Below are 19,720 nucleotides of genomic sequence, written 5' to 3' on the forward strand. Positions count from 1 at the left end.
TTATAAGATAGAAAAATTTGTAGGTCCCACTAACCAGTAGGATTGTACGAATACACATATGCAAACAAATACTGAACACTGGATAACTCTTGAAGAAACTGTAGACCCGAGAAACACAACAAAACCTGAATCTTTCTGTACGATTGTAATCCAAGTTCACATTAAATTCCGAAACCAAACTAATAAAACCACGACTTTGTCCGATTGTAATCCAAGAGCTCTTCATACTCCGGCAGCCCCGTCAATTCCCTCTAAAAACAACGGGTCGAGCAAATAACCCGAACAACCAAATCGCTTTCATCTTCTCTTCTAATTACCTCTCTCTCTCTTATCCAATATATCTATGTATCTCCTGCATATATAAATTCAACCGTCGAAGTTCTCCGTTGCTAACACTCGCGCTTTTCTGCTTCTCTCCGACTAGGGTTCCGACCTCTCCAATGCACTCTACTATGGATTCTCTCCAGTTCAACCCCCGCCCCGTCCCCTCCAATCCCCTCTCGAAACCGCGCTCCCTCCGATTCCCCAGCTGTTCGCGCGACCGCTCAATTAATCCAGTTCTTCTGTGTTGTAAATCTAAATTATTTAACTCCGTCCCGGTTCACCATGCCCGGTTCGACCCGTTACACTTGATTATCACCAACCCGAACAACAAATCGACCAAAGTTTATGCCAACAGTTCACGCAAGCAAGATAGTGAGAGTTCGACAAGCGATATCACTACAGAAACTACTTCAAATAATAGTGAAGGGATTCAGAAACCGGGAAAAAGTTCAAATTCAGCCTCCGCATCAAATACCCCTTCGTCAAATCCTCCAAAAAAAGAGAAGAAATGGAAGAATTGGTGGTGGAAAGAGAATCGGAGCCGGTGGGACTGGAAACCTATTGGTGAAAATCAAGATGTTGGCTTTCTCCTCTTACAGTTAGCGGTTTCTTTTTTAGCTTTTCGGATGCTCCGACTGGGTAATTCCTTCCCGAGTGTAGAACCCGTTACCACTATTAGTGTGCCATACAGTGAATTTGTCAGCAAGATAAACGACAATCAGGTGCAAAAGGTGGAGGTGGACGGGGTGCACATCATGTTCAAGTTGAAGTCTGATCAATCTGGATTTGGTTCACAGTCGACAAGTGAGTCGACTAGACCATCACAGGAGATGGAAGAAGCAATAAGGACTGCAACACCAACTAAGCGGATCCTGTACACCACAACCCGACCCGTAGATATCAAGACGCCTTATGAAAAGATGCTGGACAACAGAGTGGAGTTCGGGTCACCCGATAAACGGTCAGGGGGGTTCTGGAACTCTGTTTTGGTGGGTTTTTGGGCTTTCTCTCTCCTTTACTTTTGTACTTTTATTACATTATTTATGTCAGTGCCGCAATTGTTGTTTGCGGGAATTGGTGCATGCTGGAGTTCTATAAATGAACTTCAAATCAATAGAACAAAATATTTGTCCTGGCAGACTTGTGGTCTGTATATTTTTACCTTCTTATTTGGAATTGGTAACTTGTGTATCATAAAATTTACAGAAGTAATGTTAGTTAAGCTTCTGAGCTATTTGATTAGTATCAGAAACTATGTAGCTCATCATACTTGTTGAATTTAACTAGTGTACAGTATTTACTATGCTAATACCATACATCATGAAATCTGTGATTGGTAGCTATGAGAAGTTGAGAACTTCATGTTGATATACTCGAGCTCCAAAGTTTTTTGTTTGTGCGGAGCATTCATTTTAATTAATACCTAATTCTGAACCTCACAAATGTCAATATTTCATTGTTAAATTCACTAGCAGTAATTGCAGGTTTAAATATCAAATTGGTTACTTGTACAATGATTTATTATGGAACCTAAGTAATAGAAAATTGTTAGTAATATCTGCGGATACAAATTTTATTTACCTAATAAGAGTTAGGGCTAATTAAGGACATTCAATAAAACTGATGCTCCTAGAACATTAATTAGCAGGAATCGATTTTTAAAATAAGAAAAATTGGACTACACCAATACTTCAAAATGGTTCTAAAAGAAATCTTTATTTACCTGGCATGCCATACTTATACAAAATTGCATATGGTCTTCTAATTAGTGGAAAGTAGGGCCTCATTGGTGCTTATTTCTAATTTCATTCATTTACACACAGGTTGGACTTTTCTATGTGGTATTGATTGCCGGGTTTCTTCAACGCTTTCCCATATCCTTTTCATCGGTGCGGAAATTCTCTTTTCATAATCTGTATATCTAAAACATGAATGTCGCTGACAGTTTGTTGTTTGTACTTTTTTGGGTTGTATTTACAGCATACAACAGGGCAATTGAGGAAAGGAAAGAACTCAGGTTCTGGTGGTTCAAAGGTGTCAGAACAATCAGATTTGATCACATTTGCTGATGTGGCCGGGGTAGATGAAGCAAAAGAAGAGTTAGAAGAAATTGTTGTATGTTAGGGCATCCAAATAATTAACTAACTTTTATTTATAGAGGAAGAATTAATATTTATTCTTGTAATATTGCTTAGGAATTTTTAAGGAACCCAGAGAAATATGTTCGCCTTGGTGCCCGCCCTCCTAGAGGCGTTTTGTTGGTAAGCTTAGTTTTATTTATGGACTTTTTATCTACGTAGTAAGATGGGTACAATTATAGACATGAAGGCACCACCAGTTGTGATCTATCTAAGCAATTTTATTAATTTGAAGCATTTGGTAATAGGGATGACTTCTTTATACAATAATGTTTGTATGGCTACCTTTTGCCATATATAACTTTGATGCTCCATAATTTTAATTTTAAGTTTCTTCCATAGGTGGGTATGCCTGGTACAGGAAAAACGCTTCTAGCAAAGGCAGTGGCAGGGGAAGCAGATGTTCCCTTTATAAGCTGTTCAGCTAGTGAATTTGTCGAATTATATGTTGGTATGGGTGCTTCAAGGGTTCGTGATTTGTTTTCGAGGGCCAAAAGGGAGGCTCCTTCTATCATTTTCATTGATGAGGTTAAAAGCTGCTTTTCTTTTTGTTGGTTTGATATTTCTCTTGACTTGCTAACTACTGAAATTTTGTATATTTCGCTAATTTGTGTTGTTTCTTTGATGCGTTTAGATTGATGCTGTGGCAAAAAGTCGAGATGGAAAATTCCGCATTGTTAGCAATGACGAGCGAGAGCAGACACTCAATCAGCTACTTACTGTAGGAAACTTACTCGCTTCTTCCTTTCTTTCTACACTACTCTAAATTTAATATTTAATTTATAGAAGATAAATCCATTATTTATTTATTTAGGAAATGGATGGATTTGATAGCAACTCAGCTGTTATAGTACTTGCAGCAACTAACCGTGCAGACGTACTAGATCCAGCCTTACGCCGGCCAGGCAGATTTGATCGTGTTGTTATGGTACGTCATTCTGCATTGAATTCTAAGATGAGTTTGATTTACACACAAGTCGGTTTGCAACACCGGTTGCTTGCTGGTAGTCTACCTAAAAGTATTCTGATATTAATATTAATAATTGAATGGCAGGTGGAAGCACCTGAGAAGTATGGGAGGGAATCAATCCTAAAAGTGCATGTGAACAGAAAAGAGCTGCCGCTTGCAGAGGATGTCGATCTGAGTGAGATTGCATCTATGACTACCGGTTTTACCGGGTAAAAGCTAAATGTATATTTGACTTTTACATGACTTCACGTTCAAGTAAACTATGGTGTTAGTTAACTGACATTTTCTTCCTTCATGAATTGTGGATTAAAAATGGTGCAGAGCAGATCTGGCTAATCTGGTAAATGAGGCAGCTTTGTTAGCTGGAAGACATAGTAAAGAAGTTGTGGAGAAGATTGATTTCATCAATGCAGTTGAACGATCCATAGCTGTATGTACCACCTTTTGTTTGTACTCTTTTAAAATCCTGATCTTGTCAGATGTCTCAGTGGTGTTGGTCACCTTCTTAGTTATAGTTACGAGATGCACCTATTTCTGTGCTTTAGCTCTCACTTCTCACTCACTATATGCACAAACCTACTTTTGCCAGTGGTGCAAATGTAAGCATCTGTGAGCCCTGTGGCAAATCAATCAATTTTTTGTCTTAAACCATTCTTTTGATTTTCAAGGTTGGTGGGAAAAAATCCAAAGGCCATAAATAACACAGATAAGCAGAATTATGCAATTGGCAGGGTATAATGGGATTCAATTTTTAAGGTTGGTGGGGAAGAAAATCCAAAAGTCATAAAATAACACACATGTAAGCAGAATCATGCAATTGGCAGGGTATAATGGATCCTTAGGCATTTATTTTTCCCATTTCTACTGAAGAGTGGAGGTAATCCATGTAATTCATTTCTTGTTAGGGTACACTGAACAGTCTAATTTCTTGATTTGTACATTATCGTAGTTTAAACAATAACAATGTTTTGTTGATCCTATAAAATGATAGCTTATATACAACCAATGATGTAACTGATGTAAAAATTATATTTAAATTGGAAAAAAAATAAAGAATAAATACATGCATAAATAGAAGGGTAAGTCCTGGTTCCCACAAGGCTATACCTAAGGTTTTGGGCAAGCATGCAATGTGGACAAAAGGGGGAGCAAAAAAAAGAATTGAATTAATATTTTCCCTTGTCATCCTTTCTGTAAGATGCTTTCTGTAAAATGCCCAAAGTCGCCAAACTATTTTATGAACATCACTTTTTTAAGCTGCATGTTCTTTTCCAGGGTATAGAGAAGAAGCATGCAAAACTAAAAGGCAGCGAGAAAGGAGTTGTTGCACGGCATGAGGCAGGTCATGCAGTTGTTGGGACAGCTGTTGCTAACCTGCTTCCAGGGCAGCCTCGTGTCGAGGTCTTATTCTAAAAAACATGCATTGACTTTAGTTCTTTATCTTGATTATTTTACTTGTATAGTTGCATCAGGCACCAATTCTAGAAACCAAAACTCTTATGATATAATTTCAATCCTAGTTCTAGCTGACCTGATCTGACCTGACTGATCTGAATGCATTACTACAACACATAATTAATAGGCATTGATTTTCATACATTTTTCTTGTGAAGAACTATTTGTTTTTCTTTAATACATTTGTCAGATGCTTCCTGTTAATTATTTGCTGAATCATAAGAAACCGGATTTCAGAAATTGAGCATATTACCAAGGTCAGGGGGTGCACTGGGGTTCGCCTACACCCCTCCGACAACTGAGGACAGATACTTGCTATTTATAGACGAGTTGCGTGGCCGGTTGGTGACACTTTTGGGGGGTCGGGCAGCTGAGGAGGTGTCATATTCTGGCCGTGTCTCTACTGGGGCACTTGATGACATAAGGAAGGCCACCGACATGGCCTACAAAGCTGTGGCCGAGTATGGGCTCAGCGAAAACATTGGCCCATTGTCTCTCGCCACTTTGTCTAATGGGGGACTTGATGACTCGGGAGGTGCTGGATGGGGAAAAGATCAGGTACACTTTTATTTCTCATCTTATTTATTTATGGTTGCTTCTGCTTGTACATTTTGAACTATCTATAAACAAATTAAATTCTGTCAAATGCAGGGTCATTTGGTTGATATGGTCCAGAGAGAGGTCAAAGGATTGCTACAATCAGCTCTTGAAGTAGCTCTTTCTGTGATAAAGGCCAATCCTACTGTTCTGGAGGGCCTTGGTGCTTATTTGGAAGGTATTTCAAAACTGTGCTAAAGTTCAACCGTCTTAAATTTGGAACAATTATTAAAACTAAATCAGCTGTCTTCTTCATCCTAATTGAACATCATCTTATTGTCTTTATAAATTCAGACAAAGAGAAGGTTGAAGGAGAGGAGTTGCAAGAGTGGCTAAAGTTAGTTGTTGCTCCGTCAGAGCTGGCATTCTTCTTAAGAGGCAAGCATGAGAACGTTCTTCAACTGGAAATGGAAACAAATTCATGATAGAAGCACCTCCGAAATACTGCAAATAATTTCAATAGCTGCTATTTTTTAACATTTCAGGAAACCCAATTGTAAGGGGCTTAGAAAAGGTACATCAGTGAACTAGTCTGTGTTCTGTATATATCAACACCTGCCTTATAATAAATAGAAGGCAGCATTTGAAATTGTCCTATCTGTCAGAAAACTAACATTTTGTAATCTTATTTCTGTGGTTATTTTTCTTTATTTATATTTAGTGAAAACTTTAGTATGAGAGAAGTCTTAACTAATGACCTTATGGCTGCGATTGTACAACTTGGCTGTATGAAGCCAGCGATTTGGGAAGGACTCTCCAAAGAAAAGGGAGGACAGTTATTTTTGTGTGCTTTGACATTTCTTTGACCCAAGCAAGTTCCCAACCATTTTGAAAAAGAAGCATTCCATTTGAGGCAATTTACTTCAAATGAACTACATGGCATAATTTCTTGCGAGGAAAAATCAGCATCTACATTGTGCATGGTCACGGTGGTCTGTATCCTTCAAATTGTAGTATGAATTTGCCGTGGCTACAGCCTACGGTTACACAATAACAGGATGCACCAGGAAAGGTTAAAGAACTTGGATTCAGAACATGCATATTAAATTACTGACAGGTTTGTTCTTCTTCCTTTTAGAGAGAGTATCATCCCGTTCTAGTCTGCTAGGTTCAAAATTTTAGTATAGACAGCATCGTCCTGTTTCTGTTCGCTAAGTTCAACGTAACAGGATGAACCTCTACTTTGGATATCTCTCGGTCGCAAACTCGCAATTAAGTTCTTTGAGAGAAACAAATGTGAATGGAATGGTGAAGGGTGAAATTTTTTTTTTTTTTTTTTTTTTTTTAAAGCTTTTTGCAAAGGCTGCTGAGTCGTGAGAAGAGTTCGAACTCTCGACCTTTGAGTAATCAGTCCCTGAACTTTTTTCTAGCTAACTATGCTACCATCCTATCTCAAAGGTGAAATTTGTCAATATGAGAAATGGAGTTTTGCTGCAAACAACTCTGCCGAAGACATCAAACAGCATAATAAATGCTGTCTTAGATTTATTTTAAGCATGGATGATTGGATACCAGAATCGGCGGGATATTGCATTTTTTTTTTCTCAAAAGAAGATTTTGCATTTTTCTGATAACAGAATTCGGTGAAGATTACGAACACTTCATATTTGCATCCTTCTGGCAGGAATGGGGTGTTTTGCAAGTGGATTAGTGCTGATTTAAGTGATTTAAAGACTAAAGTGCTAATGCACATAACGGAAGTGTTTAAGGTGATTTAAGGTAGAACAAAGTTAAAAACACAAGAGTAAATTAAATCACCAAATTCCTTAACTATTAACACCTTTTGCCCTCTCTACTTCACATGCTAATATAGTATTATAGATCAATATGATTTTTTTTAAGGGTTAATTTTTCATGTGCCCCTCAACTTATTTTGGCTTTCTTATTTACCCCTCTAGAGTTTAATATATTCTATATACCCTCCAACTCTTCTACACCTTTCTTATTTCTCCTAAATGTAAAAAAGAAAATAATCCTAATCAAATAATATTAAAAAAATATAGTTCCTTTTAGTTTTAAAAGAAATAGACGATAATACCCCTAAAATTGAAGAAGGCTTCTTTCTCTTCTCTCTATCCATCAATGACACTATTAGGCCACCTTCGCCTTCGGTTCACAAAGAAATCATCTTATATCTGGTAGAGAAGTGTTTCTTGCTTAAAGACTAAGCAGATCAGGGGTCTCGGAATTTGGAAGGAGAAGCGACTCAATAGCAGTGGGATGGAGGGAAACGTAAGATGGTTGGGTTATGTGGCAAGGCATAGTACTTGGGTGAAGTCGGAGAGGTGGGGGTTGTCGAAGGTGATCAAAGAGATGGGAAGTGAACAGGTGGTTTATTTTGCTCGGCAACCATTTTTTTAATTAAAATTTTGCATACGAATTTGTCTCTACACGAATGAAAACTTTCACTACATCAAATATTCAAAGTGCTGCTCTAGTTAGTTATAGGAGCAGGTTTATCATAATTTTAACTTAAATGTAGTAATTACTTTAATCTCATCTCAATATTGTAATTTAAAACGCAAATTAAATTTCAACAGCTTGATTTTGTCTCATCTCATCGGTAACAATGGTTATTGTTAATGAATCACTCATTGCATCTCATCTCATCTCATTACTTGTGTAAAATTAAAAAAAATATAAAACTTATTTTTAATACAAAGTATACCATGGCATAGGCTGAGTAGTTTCCTTCTTACATCTTCATATGTCTTTCAAGGAAGGCAAACAAATGATGCAAGAGAAAAACAACGAGGAGGTACAACACAATAGCCAAATCCATTGGACTCTCAAGGGCGTTTCTAGTTCTTTTGGGAATTTTAATTGGATTTTGCTGATTTGAACATATGGTGTAAGCCTTGTTATATGTGTGCAACGAAACATATAGTCTCTTGCTATTTTTTTCACAAAAAAATAAAAATAAATACAAAGTATACCTACAGAATAAGAGAAAGAATGTAACAACCTCTCGACCTAGACAAGGGAGCAGAGCTTCTTGAGAACAAAACAAAACAACTAATAAACACGGAAATGGAAAGACAGAGAGAGGCTTCCTCTGATCTGAACGCGATGCCGACATAAATTATGAATCAAATGGAGGCGTCAAAGTATAGGACGGATAGTATGACATTACACCCGGAGGTGTCGGCACTGATGCTCCCTACTTGTCCTCGCATAGTGGTGGAGGTGGCAGAGTTACAAATGGATCAAGGCGGCAGTGGAGAAGAGTACGAGAAAGTCTGAATCAGAGGTGCATAGTTGTTGGTGTCGTCTTTGATTTGTACTGTGGATTCAACATTGAATAGTTGAGATTCAATTAGGAGAATGAGCAGGAAGAGAATTAAGGAAGTGGAGTGATGGGGAAGTTTAACAGAGATACAGAGAACGGAAGAAGCGTTCTTCAATTTTAAGGGCATTTTCGTCCATTTTGTTTAAAACAAATAGGATTTATAATTTTTTAATATCATTTGATTAGGATTAATTTTATTTTTACACTCAAGGAGAAACAAAAAACATATTGAAGAGTTGAAGGGTATATAGAATATATTAAACTCTAGAGGGGTAAATAAGAAAACCAAAACAAGTTGAGGGGCATATGAGAAATTAACCCTTTTTTTAATACTGCATCTACTTCTGTACTACCAAACATCAATGCATTAAAGTGATTTAATATTTATTTGCTTTAATTTTACTTGGCAAAAATACAGATTACACGTACAACATCATGAGTTTGTCTAACCTCTGTGAATGCAGAAAATTGTTTAGATTGTATTGCTAAACAGGCATTTGACAATTGAAATTACAGTAATATATAAACTATATTACTTTGAAGTAACAGAAGTGTCAAATAAAACGACTAAATTATCCTAACAACCGTAATAATGAGGACAAGCTGTAAAAGTTAATAGATTTTAGTACAAAGTTGCTTTGACTTCAAAATACCTTGAACACTTTTGCTTAGCACCTTCATACAAACCTTAAGACCATAATTGAATCTTTCAACCTTCATGAACCAAACAAATGGATCACTGCATTATTAAGTCAAGTATAATGTTGATAATATAAATTAAGCTGCAAAGTTGGGTGTGCTGGGTTCCCCGATATTTCTCGGTGAACTCAAGAATTCCTACTGTGGAAGAACTGAATCTAAGCCGCCTGCCTACCTTTCTGACAAGGTTGAAGGGACTTGCAGATTGCCAAATAATATTTCATTATTGTAAGAATTACAACAAAAGAACTACAAATTACTATTGCATTGTAATAAGCTTCAAAGCCCCGGTGCTACAACAGGACTACCATTCGAACAGATAAACTTTGGATGTAAATATGGTAAGAGACAAACTACCATACAAGCAACAGTGAGATTCAATCATAATGCAGAATCACTTTTCTCATTATTCTTTTTCTCAATCATAATACCTTACAGGGGGGAATTTTTTTTTTTGGATAGAATCACACTGCACAATTTCTAATCTTCTGTTGCAAAACTAAAAAACTTATCAGGGTACAAAAACTGAAGGTTCCCTATCCCATAATTTGAGGCAACACACAACAGCAAAATTAATAAATTCAATGACCAATAAAAAATAGATAAAAATTATAACGAGAATTATCTACATCAGGAGTTATTCTGGGAGAGGGATTTGCGAACAACCATGTGTCCTGATTCATCTTTCTCAAAAATCCTATCAATCAATTCAGCCCAGCTTATTCTTTGCCGGTTTCTCGAAGATTCAGAAGAATTTGAACGAAAACTTGAATTTGACTGTTCGTGATGACTACCATCATTTGAACTATCGTCAAAAGTTCCATACTCTGACAGGGCCTCTGAATCAGGTACAGAAAGAGTGACAGCTCTCCTAAGAGCAGCCTTGTGCTCCTCTACATGTTCCCTTCTTAGGGTTTCTTGCCTCTCCATTTTTTGTTTTGTTGGTATACTCATAACTGGTTCTCTATCTAACATCAACTGCGCACCAGAAAATCAAACCATTAGCATCAACAGATACTGTAAAAGTCTGGTCTTATACATCCATGTACCAACCTTATGGAAGAAAAGAATGGGATTTTGATAAATTATGATGGAAAATGAGAAGAGTGCAAACTGGCTATCCGAAACAATGAGGGTCTTTACTGGTACGGCAATTGGTTGTGGACAAGCAGTCCTCCTTTGCATTTTTACTAACTAGGATTGCAGCCTTGCATTTAAGTTTTGTATCAGTCAAATCCTTTGCTACTAGGAAAACTAGGATTGCAGCCTTGCATGTTAGTTTTGAATCAGTCAAATCCTTTGCTACTAGGAATAAAATACATGCTGCACCCATACCCAATGTTTTGTTTCTTTTCACAAGATCAACAGAAGCTTTAATAACAAGAAAAAGCTCTTAATGCCACCAGACCAGCATCAGGTACCATACTATACTGGCACAGGCTTAACCAGCACATTGTGCGATGAGATGAAACAAAAATGCATGATAAATGACTTACATCTAAAGCAAGTTGTGCTTCTCTCTGGATGGAAATTATGGCATGATCTTTTGTGGCATTACAAGACATAATTATGTGCTCAAATCTACCATCTACTGGTACGGCTGTTTTGACTACTGGTGGGTACTTCCCACATCTGCACCAGAAATCGAGGTGACAGTGAGCTCTCAGAAAGAATTTTATAAAAGAGAAATAAAATCCGACTAAATCTTTGCATAAGATAATTATAAATAGTAGGAAGAACCAGTTGGTAGTGCTACCAAGTCTAAATAACAAAAGCATCCTTTTTGCAAGCTCAAGCTTTTACAACTCGGTTAGCATGATATCACAGGAAGAATTTTTCAGTTCAAATCTAAACATACCATAGGTAAATATAATGATACCTAAATAGTTTTCTCTCTACTATGTGATAAACGCGGCCAGGAGCATAGAGCCGCCTTGGGTCCCTCAACAAGACGTCTTCTGGTATGCATGTGTCTCTTAAACATCTCAAGCATAACAAACATGGTAAACTAAACCAAAAAGAAGTGCATTAGATATAATATAACATTTTTTTTGGAAGAAAAGAGAAAAGTAGATACTAAGGCAAGGTCAAACGAAAGATGCTTACCAAAGGATGGACTTGAATATGTCTTCCAGTGGAGTAGCTGTACGTGGTAAAAAGTCGTCCTAACAAAACAAGACAAAAGAAAATAAATTAAATAGTAAAAACAAATCGAAAATGGGTATCACAAGCATCACACAGAACAAACAACACTTGTACTCCTGATGGCATCACCAGCAATGAAAATTCCATTTCAGTGAGGCACGCAGAATTGCTGACAGCAGCACACAAAATATCCTAGTTAGTATAATATATCAAACAGTACATACAGGCTGTGTATTTGGTCTGACCCATACCTGTTTATTAAAACATACTGGTACAAACCACTACTGGGCCATATTGTAATATTACATGTTTATTTTTTCCACACCATCTTTGTGGTACCAGACCAGCACCTATTTGGGACCAACAGCACTGCATAAGTACACTCCAGTATCACACATCTGTTTACCAGACTGTACGCCTTTTGCACTTGACCATGCCACACACCATACCGTACATTACAGAAACATAAAACCCTCACCATTCTAGCCATGCAGATTCATCTCACCTGAAGCACAACCGAATTGATGACATCAGCATACCGAACAGCCAAATTCAGCGACATACACCGGGCAGGTGCCAATGCATAACACCTAATCCGTTTTCGGTCCACATTTCCCAATTTACCCCTATTGAGCACCACAACTATAGCCAACATGGCTGCTATGCCTGACCCAAGTGAGTGGCCCGCAAAAGTCAAATTATAACTCGGGTACTTCTGAATCAAGTCTTTCAAAATATCACACTCCCTATCCAAAACCCAACCTGCAGCCCTCAAGAGCCCGTTATGCACGTAGCCACCATCAAATTTTCTCTTTCCTAATCGGTTATCCATTAAAACTGCATATTCCCCTTCTATTGCTAAATTCAACCCTCTCAAAGCCAATACTATGTCAGAATGTTCATGATCTAGATAAATCAGGTACGGTGTGACACGGCCTTTAGTGTCCTTGTAGCTTTTGCGGGTTATGATGTTGTTCGGGTCCATCTGGTACCCGCCAGGTGGTGCGAATTGAGGGTTGGATATGTCAAGCTCATAATTGGCCATGATGAAGCGGCACATGCGTGGGACTGGTTCAAACTCTTCAGGAGAGGCAAGCCCCCACGTGTCAGAGTCGTGGGACCCGCTGTGCAGGCAACGTTTCCAGGCCCAACGAGCACATGCAAGGCAGTAGACGCACTCCAGCAATGGGATGCCACATGCCAGCGACATGATTTCCGCGAAGAGAAGATTTCTCTCTGTATATTCTACTCTTTATTTATTAATGTTTTCCGTTTGTGTGGGGAAAATTGAGGGAGTTGGGGGAGAGAGCTTTGACTTTAAATAGTGCGTGGGAGCTAATTTAAGATACAAATAGAAGAATTAAACTTTCAAAATGAGAAGTTTAATCATAGATAGCAAAAAATACTAATTTCTCCTGGTATCCAGATGGAATGAAACGAAGAGGATGGAAGGGGACATACAAAATGCTCAACAAAATTAAATTCAAAGAAAATGATAGGAAATACAACTCACGGGATAGATGAAAAGATCCGAGCTTCACGAAACATTAGTAATAGTTAGCGGGGAGAAAAAAAAAAAAAAGGGAACTTTTGTATACTCCGCGAAGATTGGACCTGAAATCTCAAATCCAGCAGAGAATTGGTTGCTTTTTGCTATTTGGGAGCTTATTGTGAAAGAGGCGGGTTAAAATGGAGAAGAAGCGAGAAGCAAGAAATATATATAGCGACAAAATGGGGATTTTGATAATGGGAGGGGATTGAGGAGTCAAAGAAGAAGGGACTAATCAGCGGGAGAGAAATCTAGCCTGGATGCCATGATTAGAGTGTAGAACATTTCGACTTGCGAAATACCAGTGTGTACAATATTTCTTTGTTCCTTTTTGGAGATTCAGAATTATGATCCTGTGTGGATAGTTCTATCTAAATATCATGTAGCAGGTCACGTGTTGCAGATCTTCTCTTTTGTCTTCTCTGCCCCATAAAAATTTAGTTTGCATATTTTTTTATTCATTAGAATTAGAATTTCATATTATTTCACAACATATTTCAAACTAAAGAATCAGTCTTTGGTCTAGTGTAAAGACACAACTCTCATGTAGAAAACTATGATTTCGAAATCGACAAAGTAGAGAAATTTTATGTAATATACACAAGAGTTTGAAGAAAGCTAATGACTAAATCTCCACTTTTCATTTCAACAAAAATACATTTCAAACTAATTAAATTGACATGTCAATCACATAATTCATATTTTGGATGAAATTATCTTTCTTGTCAATCACTCTCTTAAGACTCAATTATTACAACGACCGACTTTTTTTATCAGCTTTGAGTCAACCCATAATTTTAAAATAATAATAGTTAATTATGTGTTTAACCAAAACTATCCAATTTTTTTAAGAAAATACATGTATACTATTCTAGTAAGAGAAAAAATTTGGATTCACTATTCTAGCTATTCTAACTCAATCAAACACCGAATAGGTAATTCCGAATAGCCTAATTCTGAAAATAGCATATTTTCAATCCAACCAAACATACCTCAGGTTACAATCCTTGTATTGCTTCGGCTCATTTAGTCTGTCATTTTTAATTGAAAATTGTAATATATTTTATGTGAATCAGATTTTAATTGAAAATTGTATATATTTTTCAAAATACATGTACATTTTTTTATAAGTAACTACGTAACTGCATTTCGCCAATTAGAGTCCTGGATAACTATTTTAATACATTTTAGTTAAGACTATTTTTGTATAAGATTCAATCATAAAGACACATACTGCTCTAACTGGACCATTGGATCAATGTAGCATTAAATGTACCTTATTTAAAATGATATTTTAAATAATATTATAAGTAAAATATTAAATGTACCTTATTTTCTTTCGCAAATTTAATCAACACAAAATAAGCAAGCTATAGTTAACAGTTAACTATTTTCTTAAACAAAACAAACTATTATTTGTGGCTTGAAATCGATTTAGTACACCATCCTAACTAATGCACTATCTAATTAAACTCGATATAATCAGGAAAATTAAATATTCCTAATTATGTGAGCGTAACAGAGCACCCCAAAGAGCGAAAAAACATAAAGTGATTTTAAACTTTTTTTTTTTTTTTTTTTGAAACCTTAGCAGTGGATGCCAAGTATAATTTTCATTAATTAAACACAAATTACATTCATCGTTCTACATCCAGAACGTCATCCACATCGAACTCCATCAACATCAACATCAACATCTAAACTCAACATCTAACAACTAAAATAACAAAATAAAATAAACCCTCCCATCAATAAGTAGGCATCGATGACTTTCAACATCGACTGGCCAATCACCGGAGGAAAGGGGGCATCATTTTTTTCATTTTTTCCGCTAGGTTTGCAAGTGGGAGAGGCCAACGCAGCCTCGGCCTCCCCTTCCCAATCAAGGTTTTGTGTAGCGAGGGTGTTGGTGGGAGGGTTGGAGGCGCTAGGAGATGGGAGGAATGGCGGCTAGGGCTATTGTCACCAATTCTCCCTAAAACTCCCGACGATGGTTGAAGAGGACAGGAAGGTGTTAGGAGACGAGAGAGCTAGCGGCTAGGGCTATTGTCACCAATTCTCCCTAAAACTCCCGACGATGGTTGAAGAGGACAGGAAGGTGTTAGGAGACGAGAGAGCTAGCGGCTAGGGCTATCGTCGTCGACTCTCTCTTCTCCTGTAAAGAGTAAAGAATAAGAGGAAGTGCAGAAGTTGTTGCCGGTCTCTGTCCTCCGCCCCTTTCGGACGGAGGACGGAAGGTGAATTGCTTACGGAGGTGGTGGAGCGGAGGCTGAGAGGAAAGAGGGACAGAACAGGAAAGAAAGACGAGCGCGGGACACCTCTCTTGCAGTTGGGCGAAGGATACGGGAACGGCTGAGCGGCGGCAAGGAGGAACGGCTGAGCGGAGGAGAGGAGGAACGGCTGGGAGGAGGAGCAGGAGAGTACCTGGGAGGAGGAGCGGGGCGTGACTGAGAAAGATGGAGAATTCAAGATGAGCGGCTGGGCGGAGGACCAAGGTGCGGCTGAGGAGAGCACCTAGCTAGGTTTTGCAGCTGAGAGCGCCTAGCTAGGGTTTGCAAAGTTCTCACCATTTAGTTCTGCCCGCAAGTGATTTTAAACTCTAGCGATGCTATCCGGCGGATTCTCCATCTCCTTTCCCAATACACTTTTATTTTCAGTCCACCCCTCTCTCATTTTTCTAGGCTTCTCTTTTAACAAAGTGTCTTTCCTCTCTCTCGCCTAGGGGTGCAAACGGATCGGATATTATCCGATCGTATCCAAAAATTAGATACAGATATCCGATATCCGAATATCTGTGCGGATACGAATACGAATATGATTTTGAATTTTAATTATCCGTATCCGAATAATAGGTATATACCATATAGTTTATCATAAATTATAAAAATATTTATGTATATATTTACGGATATCCGATATCCGATCCGTATCCGTATGTATCCGTCTAATATCCGATCCTTATCCGTATCCAAAAATTAAAAGCGGATACGGATATGGTTTTACCACTATCCGATCTGTATCCGATTTGTTTGCACCCCTACTCTCGACTCTATTTTGAGAGGAGAGGAAAATGAAAGACAGAAGGGACCGGAATCGAACGGAGATGAGAGTGCGATACCGTTGGAGTTCAAAATATTGAGGTTGTGCTTCAATTAGAGGAACACGGAGAGAGAGGAAGGAAGAAATACTATGCGGAGGAGAGTTTCATCCTAGACTTCAGTTGTCCGGTAATTTCTCCTGCTCCAGAAGAAGTGAACGAGAGAGGAAGCGGAGGTGAAGGCTTACTGTTCGGAGGGTAGAGCAGAGTTGAAAAGCATTGATTTTTGAGAAATTGTGTCACCCCAAATCAGAGTGTAAAAACACTGTTCTAAGGTGAGGCTACCTCCGATCTGTCCCTTCCCTTCCCTTTAATAAGGGGTCTACCCCTCAGTTTTGGAGCACAACCTGAGTCTCTACGCCATCTCAATCGGAGCACGTGTGAGTAGATACAGACATCGAAATGCGGCAGCGGTCAAAAGAACAATAGTGGATTAAGATAATAGAATAATTATGAGTGTATATAAGTGAGATTAGAAAATTAAAGTTTTTTTTTTTAGGGTTGAGATTAGAAAATTAAAGTTATTTAGAGTAGTTTGAAAGATTTTATAAGAATACAATAATAAATTTTGAATTAGAGTTATTTAACTCGTTGTAAGTTCGTTTTGTTATCAATGAAATTGTTAACTGATACTTAAAACTATTAACCATTAAAAAATAAAACTCAGTAAAATTACTAATTTTTTTGAAACACAGCGATCTCTCTGGATCACGATCTTATTGAAAATAAAAGCATTGTTCATACTTCATACACATCACAGGTAAGCCCCACTCCAACCCCCGCTCCTAACAAAGTAAATGTTCTCAAGTTTAAACTGATACACACATTTTTCAAATACTTTATCATTAAAAACAGAGATAGAGGCAAACATTTGAGTTATGGAGGTTTAGAAATTACTTTCACAAATAAATATGAGAGTTAATTTATATTATTCAGAACATTTTTAAATATTTTTTTCTAAAATATTTAGCAAAATCATAAAATTTTAAAATCAATTTTATTAATTGATTCTCATTCCCTGTCACCGATTAAAAAAAAAAGAAAAAAAAAAAGCTAGTCAGATATTAAATCCTCAGCCAAAGAGTTTGGAAATTGGAACTGCTTTATGTACCAGCGGAATCACCGATTCATCATTTTAGGTGCTTGACAAAAACAACATGACGGATCACCAATTTATCATTTTTTTATTAGGCTCTCTTATAAAAATTCATTTTTTTCTGGCCAACAGAGCATTTAAGTTTGATTGGTACAGGAGCAGATCAGATCTGCTTATTTAAAAGTATCATAATATCATCAAAATTAAGAAATGGATGTACGGATTTGACTAAAATGACAACAACGTGAGGATTTTCTATTTTCATTTTTTTATTGATCTATATTTCTAGAGACTAATCAAAATGACAGTCTCCTAAAGCTGATTATAATTTAGACCAGCTGGCAACTGCCCAAGGGTGGTGCTTTGGACAGCGGTAATTTTACTCGGAACACTCCAACAAAATATTATTGACAAAACTGTCCCTAAAGTTGATTATAATTTATTGGACACCAGCAAATTGAAAAAAAAAAAAAGATATTACACTTATCACTGGAACTTAATTATGACTTAAATGCGAGTATAGTCATGAGAGGCAATTGAACTCGCTCTCCTGCAAATAAAGTAAAATAAAGGTGTTCAAAATATTTTTAAATATTACTTTGCAGAGGAAGGTGTTGGTCAAAGTTGAATTGGGAGTCTCAGGAGAGTTTAGAGAGGAAGGAGGGATGATAATTTTGTCATTGGCTGTGGTTAAAATGTTTTATTATTTTTGTATCGCAATTATACTTAAATTTTTATTTTCATAATTTAAATCGTTTAATTTGATATTTATATCAAAATGTGTTTGAAGATCAAATATATTTTTTGAATTTTTTTTTATATTTTTTTAGATAGATACAAAATCATTATTTTTAAAAGATTCTGGATTATCCAAAAGCAATAATTTTATACTTATCTAACAAAATAGTTCGAAATTTAAAAATGTATGTATAATTTGGTCTTTAAATACATTTTAATATGAAGGTCGTGTTGAGAAGTTCAGATTAATTATTTGGACTTTAAAATAAAAATAAGAATGTGAGACACAATTAGAGTACGAAAACAATAAGCCATTTTAGCCTACTCTTAAAATATAAGTGTGTGGACAAAAAATATCACTATTTAAAGCACCCTCATCCTATCTCCTCTCTGTTTTTGGAGGAAATTGACAACAAGTTTCGTACTGGAAGGTTGCGTTTTAAGGCGGGCTCTAAAGTCTAAACCAATAACATTAAGAAAAAAAGGGAGGAAACAAAAACGAAAGCACGACTGGCACTAATTGAGGACAGTTATTTGTTCTAGAACCGAGAATGATAGAGAGAAAAGGTGAATTCCATGTAAGAATTTAACGATTTCAGTCACCTTAATAGGAGACGAACTTGGCCGACTATCTCCTTTCTCTCTTCCGTTTCTTTTTGTTACACAATCGATTGTGGAGAACGTCTTGGTATGTTTCATAATGGACTAACAAGTGTTGTGGTTTGCTGCATTTTGTTGTTACTTGTAATTTGATGCAAAATTTAATGTTTAATGGAAAAAGGGATGAAATTTAAGGTTTGAAATGGTCCAGTACAGGAGTGTTAAATTTTAGTTTTTTATTTCTAATTTTGCTTGGTTTTTATTTATTTATTTCAAAGTTCTAGTACCAAGCTATTTGATTTTTGTTTATTTAAGATTTTAAGTGTTCGACAGCTCCAATTATGTTTATTGGCATTTATATCATGCTTATAAATGTAGTTGTGCCTAGACAAACTAGGTCCTACATCATTAAATGTGCTTCAGTGACTATCAAGTACCAACGGCTTAATTTATATTATTTTTATTGTCATATCTCACGTTCGTTAGTATGGAGTCCGGTTAATATAACATCAGTGTCATTTGACACTAACTTCAAAATCAATTGAATAGATTTCAAACGACTAGTCCAAACTGTTCAAACCGATTTACTTTATGAGTGATGCGTTTAGATATAATTTTTTTATATTTTCGAATTATTTTAGTATTAAATTAAGCGGTAAAAATATTAAAAAATGAATGTATTAAAATTAACTTAAAAACTCACACATTTGACCGCTTCACTTGATACTAAATAAATTTGAAAAATCATAAATTTTGATGTAAACACACAACTAATGAAGTAGATCGGTTTGAACGGTTTGAATTTACCTTTTAAAATCGATTCGATAAGTTTTAGAATTGGTGTTATATAAGCTGAAATGACACTGTTATACTAGCCAAACTCATTAGTATGTGCTTAGGAGTGATGTATCATGTATGCATACATTGGACCGATCGGTCCATATCTGCTACTAATCCGGTTATAAATCGAAGGGTTTTTATCTCAATACGATCCGTAACATCCGTTCGATTTAAAATAAACAG

At 36.7% G+C, this 19,720-nt stretch overlaps 2 protein-coding genes across 3 annotated transcripts; one reads left to right on the forward strand and one right to left on the reverse strand.

Annotated features, from left to right (window-relative positions):
- Window positions 1–219: 219 nt before the first annotated feature.
- LOC144576252 (ATP-dependent zinc metalloprotease FTSH 7, chloroplastic-like) lies at window positions 220–6,112 on the forward strand. Its single transcript, XM_078326564.1, has 13 exons — window positions 220–1,313; window positions 2,148–2,213; window positions 2,305–2,439; window positions 2,520–2,585; window positions 2,805–2,990; window positions 3,097–3,183; window positions 3,277–3,390; window positions 3,517–3,641; window positions 3,754–3,862; window positions 4,708–4,833; window positions 5,125–5,445; window positions 5,539–5,662; window positions 5,779–6,112. Exons 1-13 carry the CDS (start codon window positions 441–443, stop codon window positions 5,907–5,909), a joined length of 2,463 nt encoding a protein of 820 aa, XP_078182690.1. The 5' UTR covers window positions 220–440; the 3' UTR covers window positions 5,910–6,112.
- Window positions 6,113–9,852: 3,740 nt separating this feature from the next.
- LOC144543615 (alpha/beta-Hydrolases superfamily protein) lies at window positions 9,853–13,369 on the reverse strand. 2 transcript variants are annotated; one of them, XM_078291942.1, is made up of 6 exons: window positions 13,131–13,369; window positions 12,123–12,952; window positions 11,579–11,637; window positions 11,352–11,480; window positions 10,969–11,104; window positions 9,853–10,450 (listed from the first exon to the last, which is right to left on the reverse strand). In XM_078291942.1, exons 2-6 carry the CDS (start codon window positions 12,825–12,827, stop codon window positions 10,103–10,105), a joined length of 1,377 nt encoding a protein of 458 aa, XP_078148068.1. In that variant the 5' UTR covers window positions 12,828–12,952; window positions 13,131–13,369; the 3' UTR covers window positions 9,853–10,102. The 2 variants fall into 2 exon arrangements, with proteins under 2 accessions (XP_078148068.1, XP_078148067.1); XM_078291941.1 differs by having other exon boundaries at window positions 12,123–13,369.
- Between the last annotated feature and the right edge of the window lie 6,351 nt (window positions 13,370–19,720).

This window comes from Carex rostrata, chromosome 25 (assembly GCF_964058835.1).
Source record: "Carex rostrata chromosome 25, lpCarRost1.2, whole genome shotgun sequence".
Lineage (NCBI taxonomy): Eukaryota > Viridiplantae > Streptophyta > Magnoliopsida > Poales > Cyperaceae > Carex > Carex rostrata.

What these genes read in the sequence shown, in the direction of transcription:
- LOC144543615 (XM_078291942.1), bottom strand. Translation starts at nt 12,827, where the DNA reads ATGTCGCTGGCATGTGGCATCCCATTGCTGGAGTGCGTCTACTGCCTT. An exon ending in TCAATTCGGTTGTGCTTCAG is followed by an intron (nt 11,638 to 12,122) that starts GTGAGATGAATC and finishes TTGTTTTGTTAG; the next exon opens with GACGACTTTTTACCACGTAC. An exon ending in ATATTCAAGTCCATCCTTTG is followed by an intron (nt 11,481 to 11,578) that starts GTAAGCATCTTT and finishes TTTTTGGTTTAG; the next exon opens with TTTACCATGTTTGTTATGCT.
- LOC144576252 (XM_078326564.1), top strand. Translation starts at nt 441, where the DNA reads ATGCACTCTACTATGGATTCTCTCCAGTTCAACCCCCGCCCCGTCCCC. An exon ending in GATTTGATCGTGTTGTTATG is followed by an intron (nt 3,391 to 3,516) that starts GTACGTCATTCT and finishes ATTGAATGGCAG; the next exon opens with GTGGAAGCACCTGAGAAGTA. An exon ending in CTGGATGGGGAAAAGATCAG is followed by an intron (nt 5,446 to 5,538) that starts GTACACTTTTAT and finishes TGTCAAATGCAG; the next exon opens with GGTCATTTGGTTGATATGGT.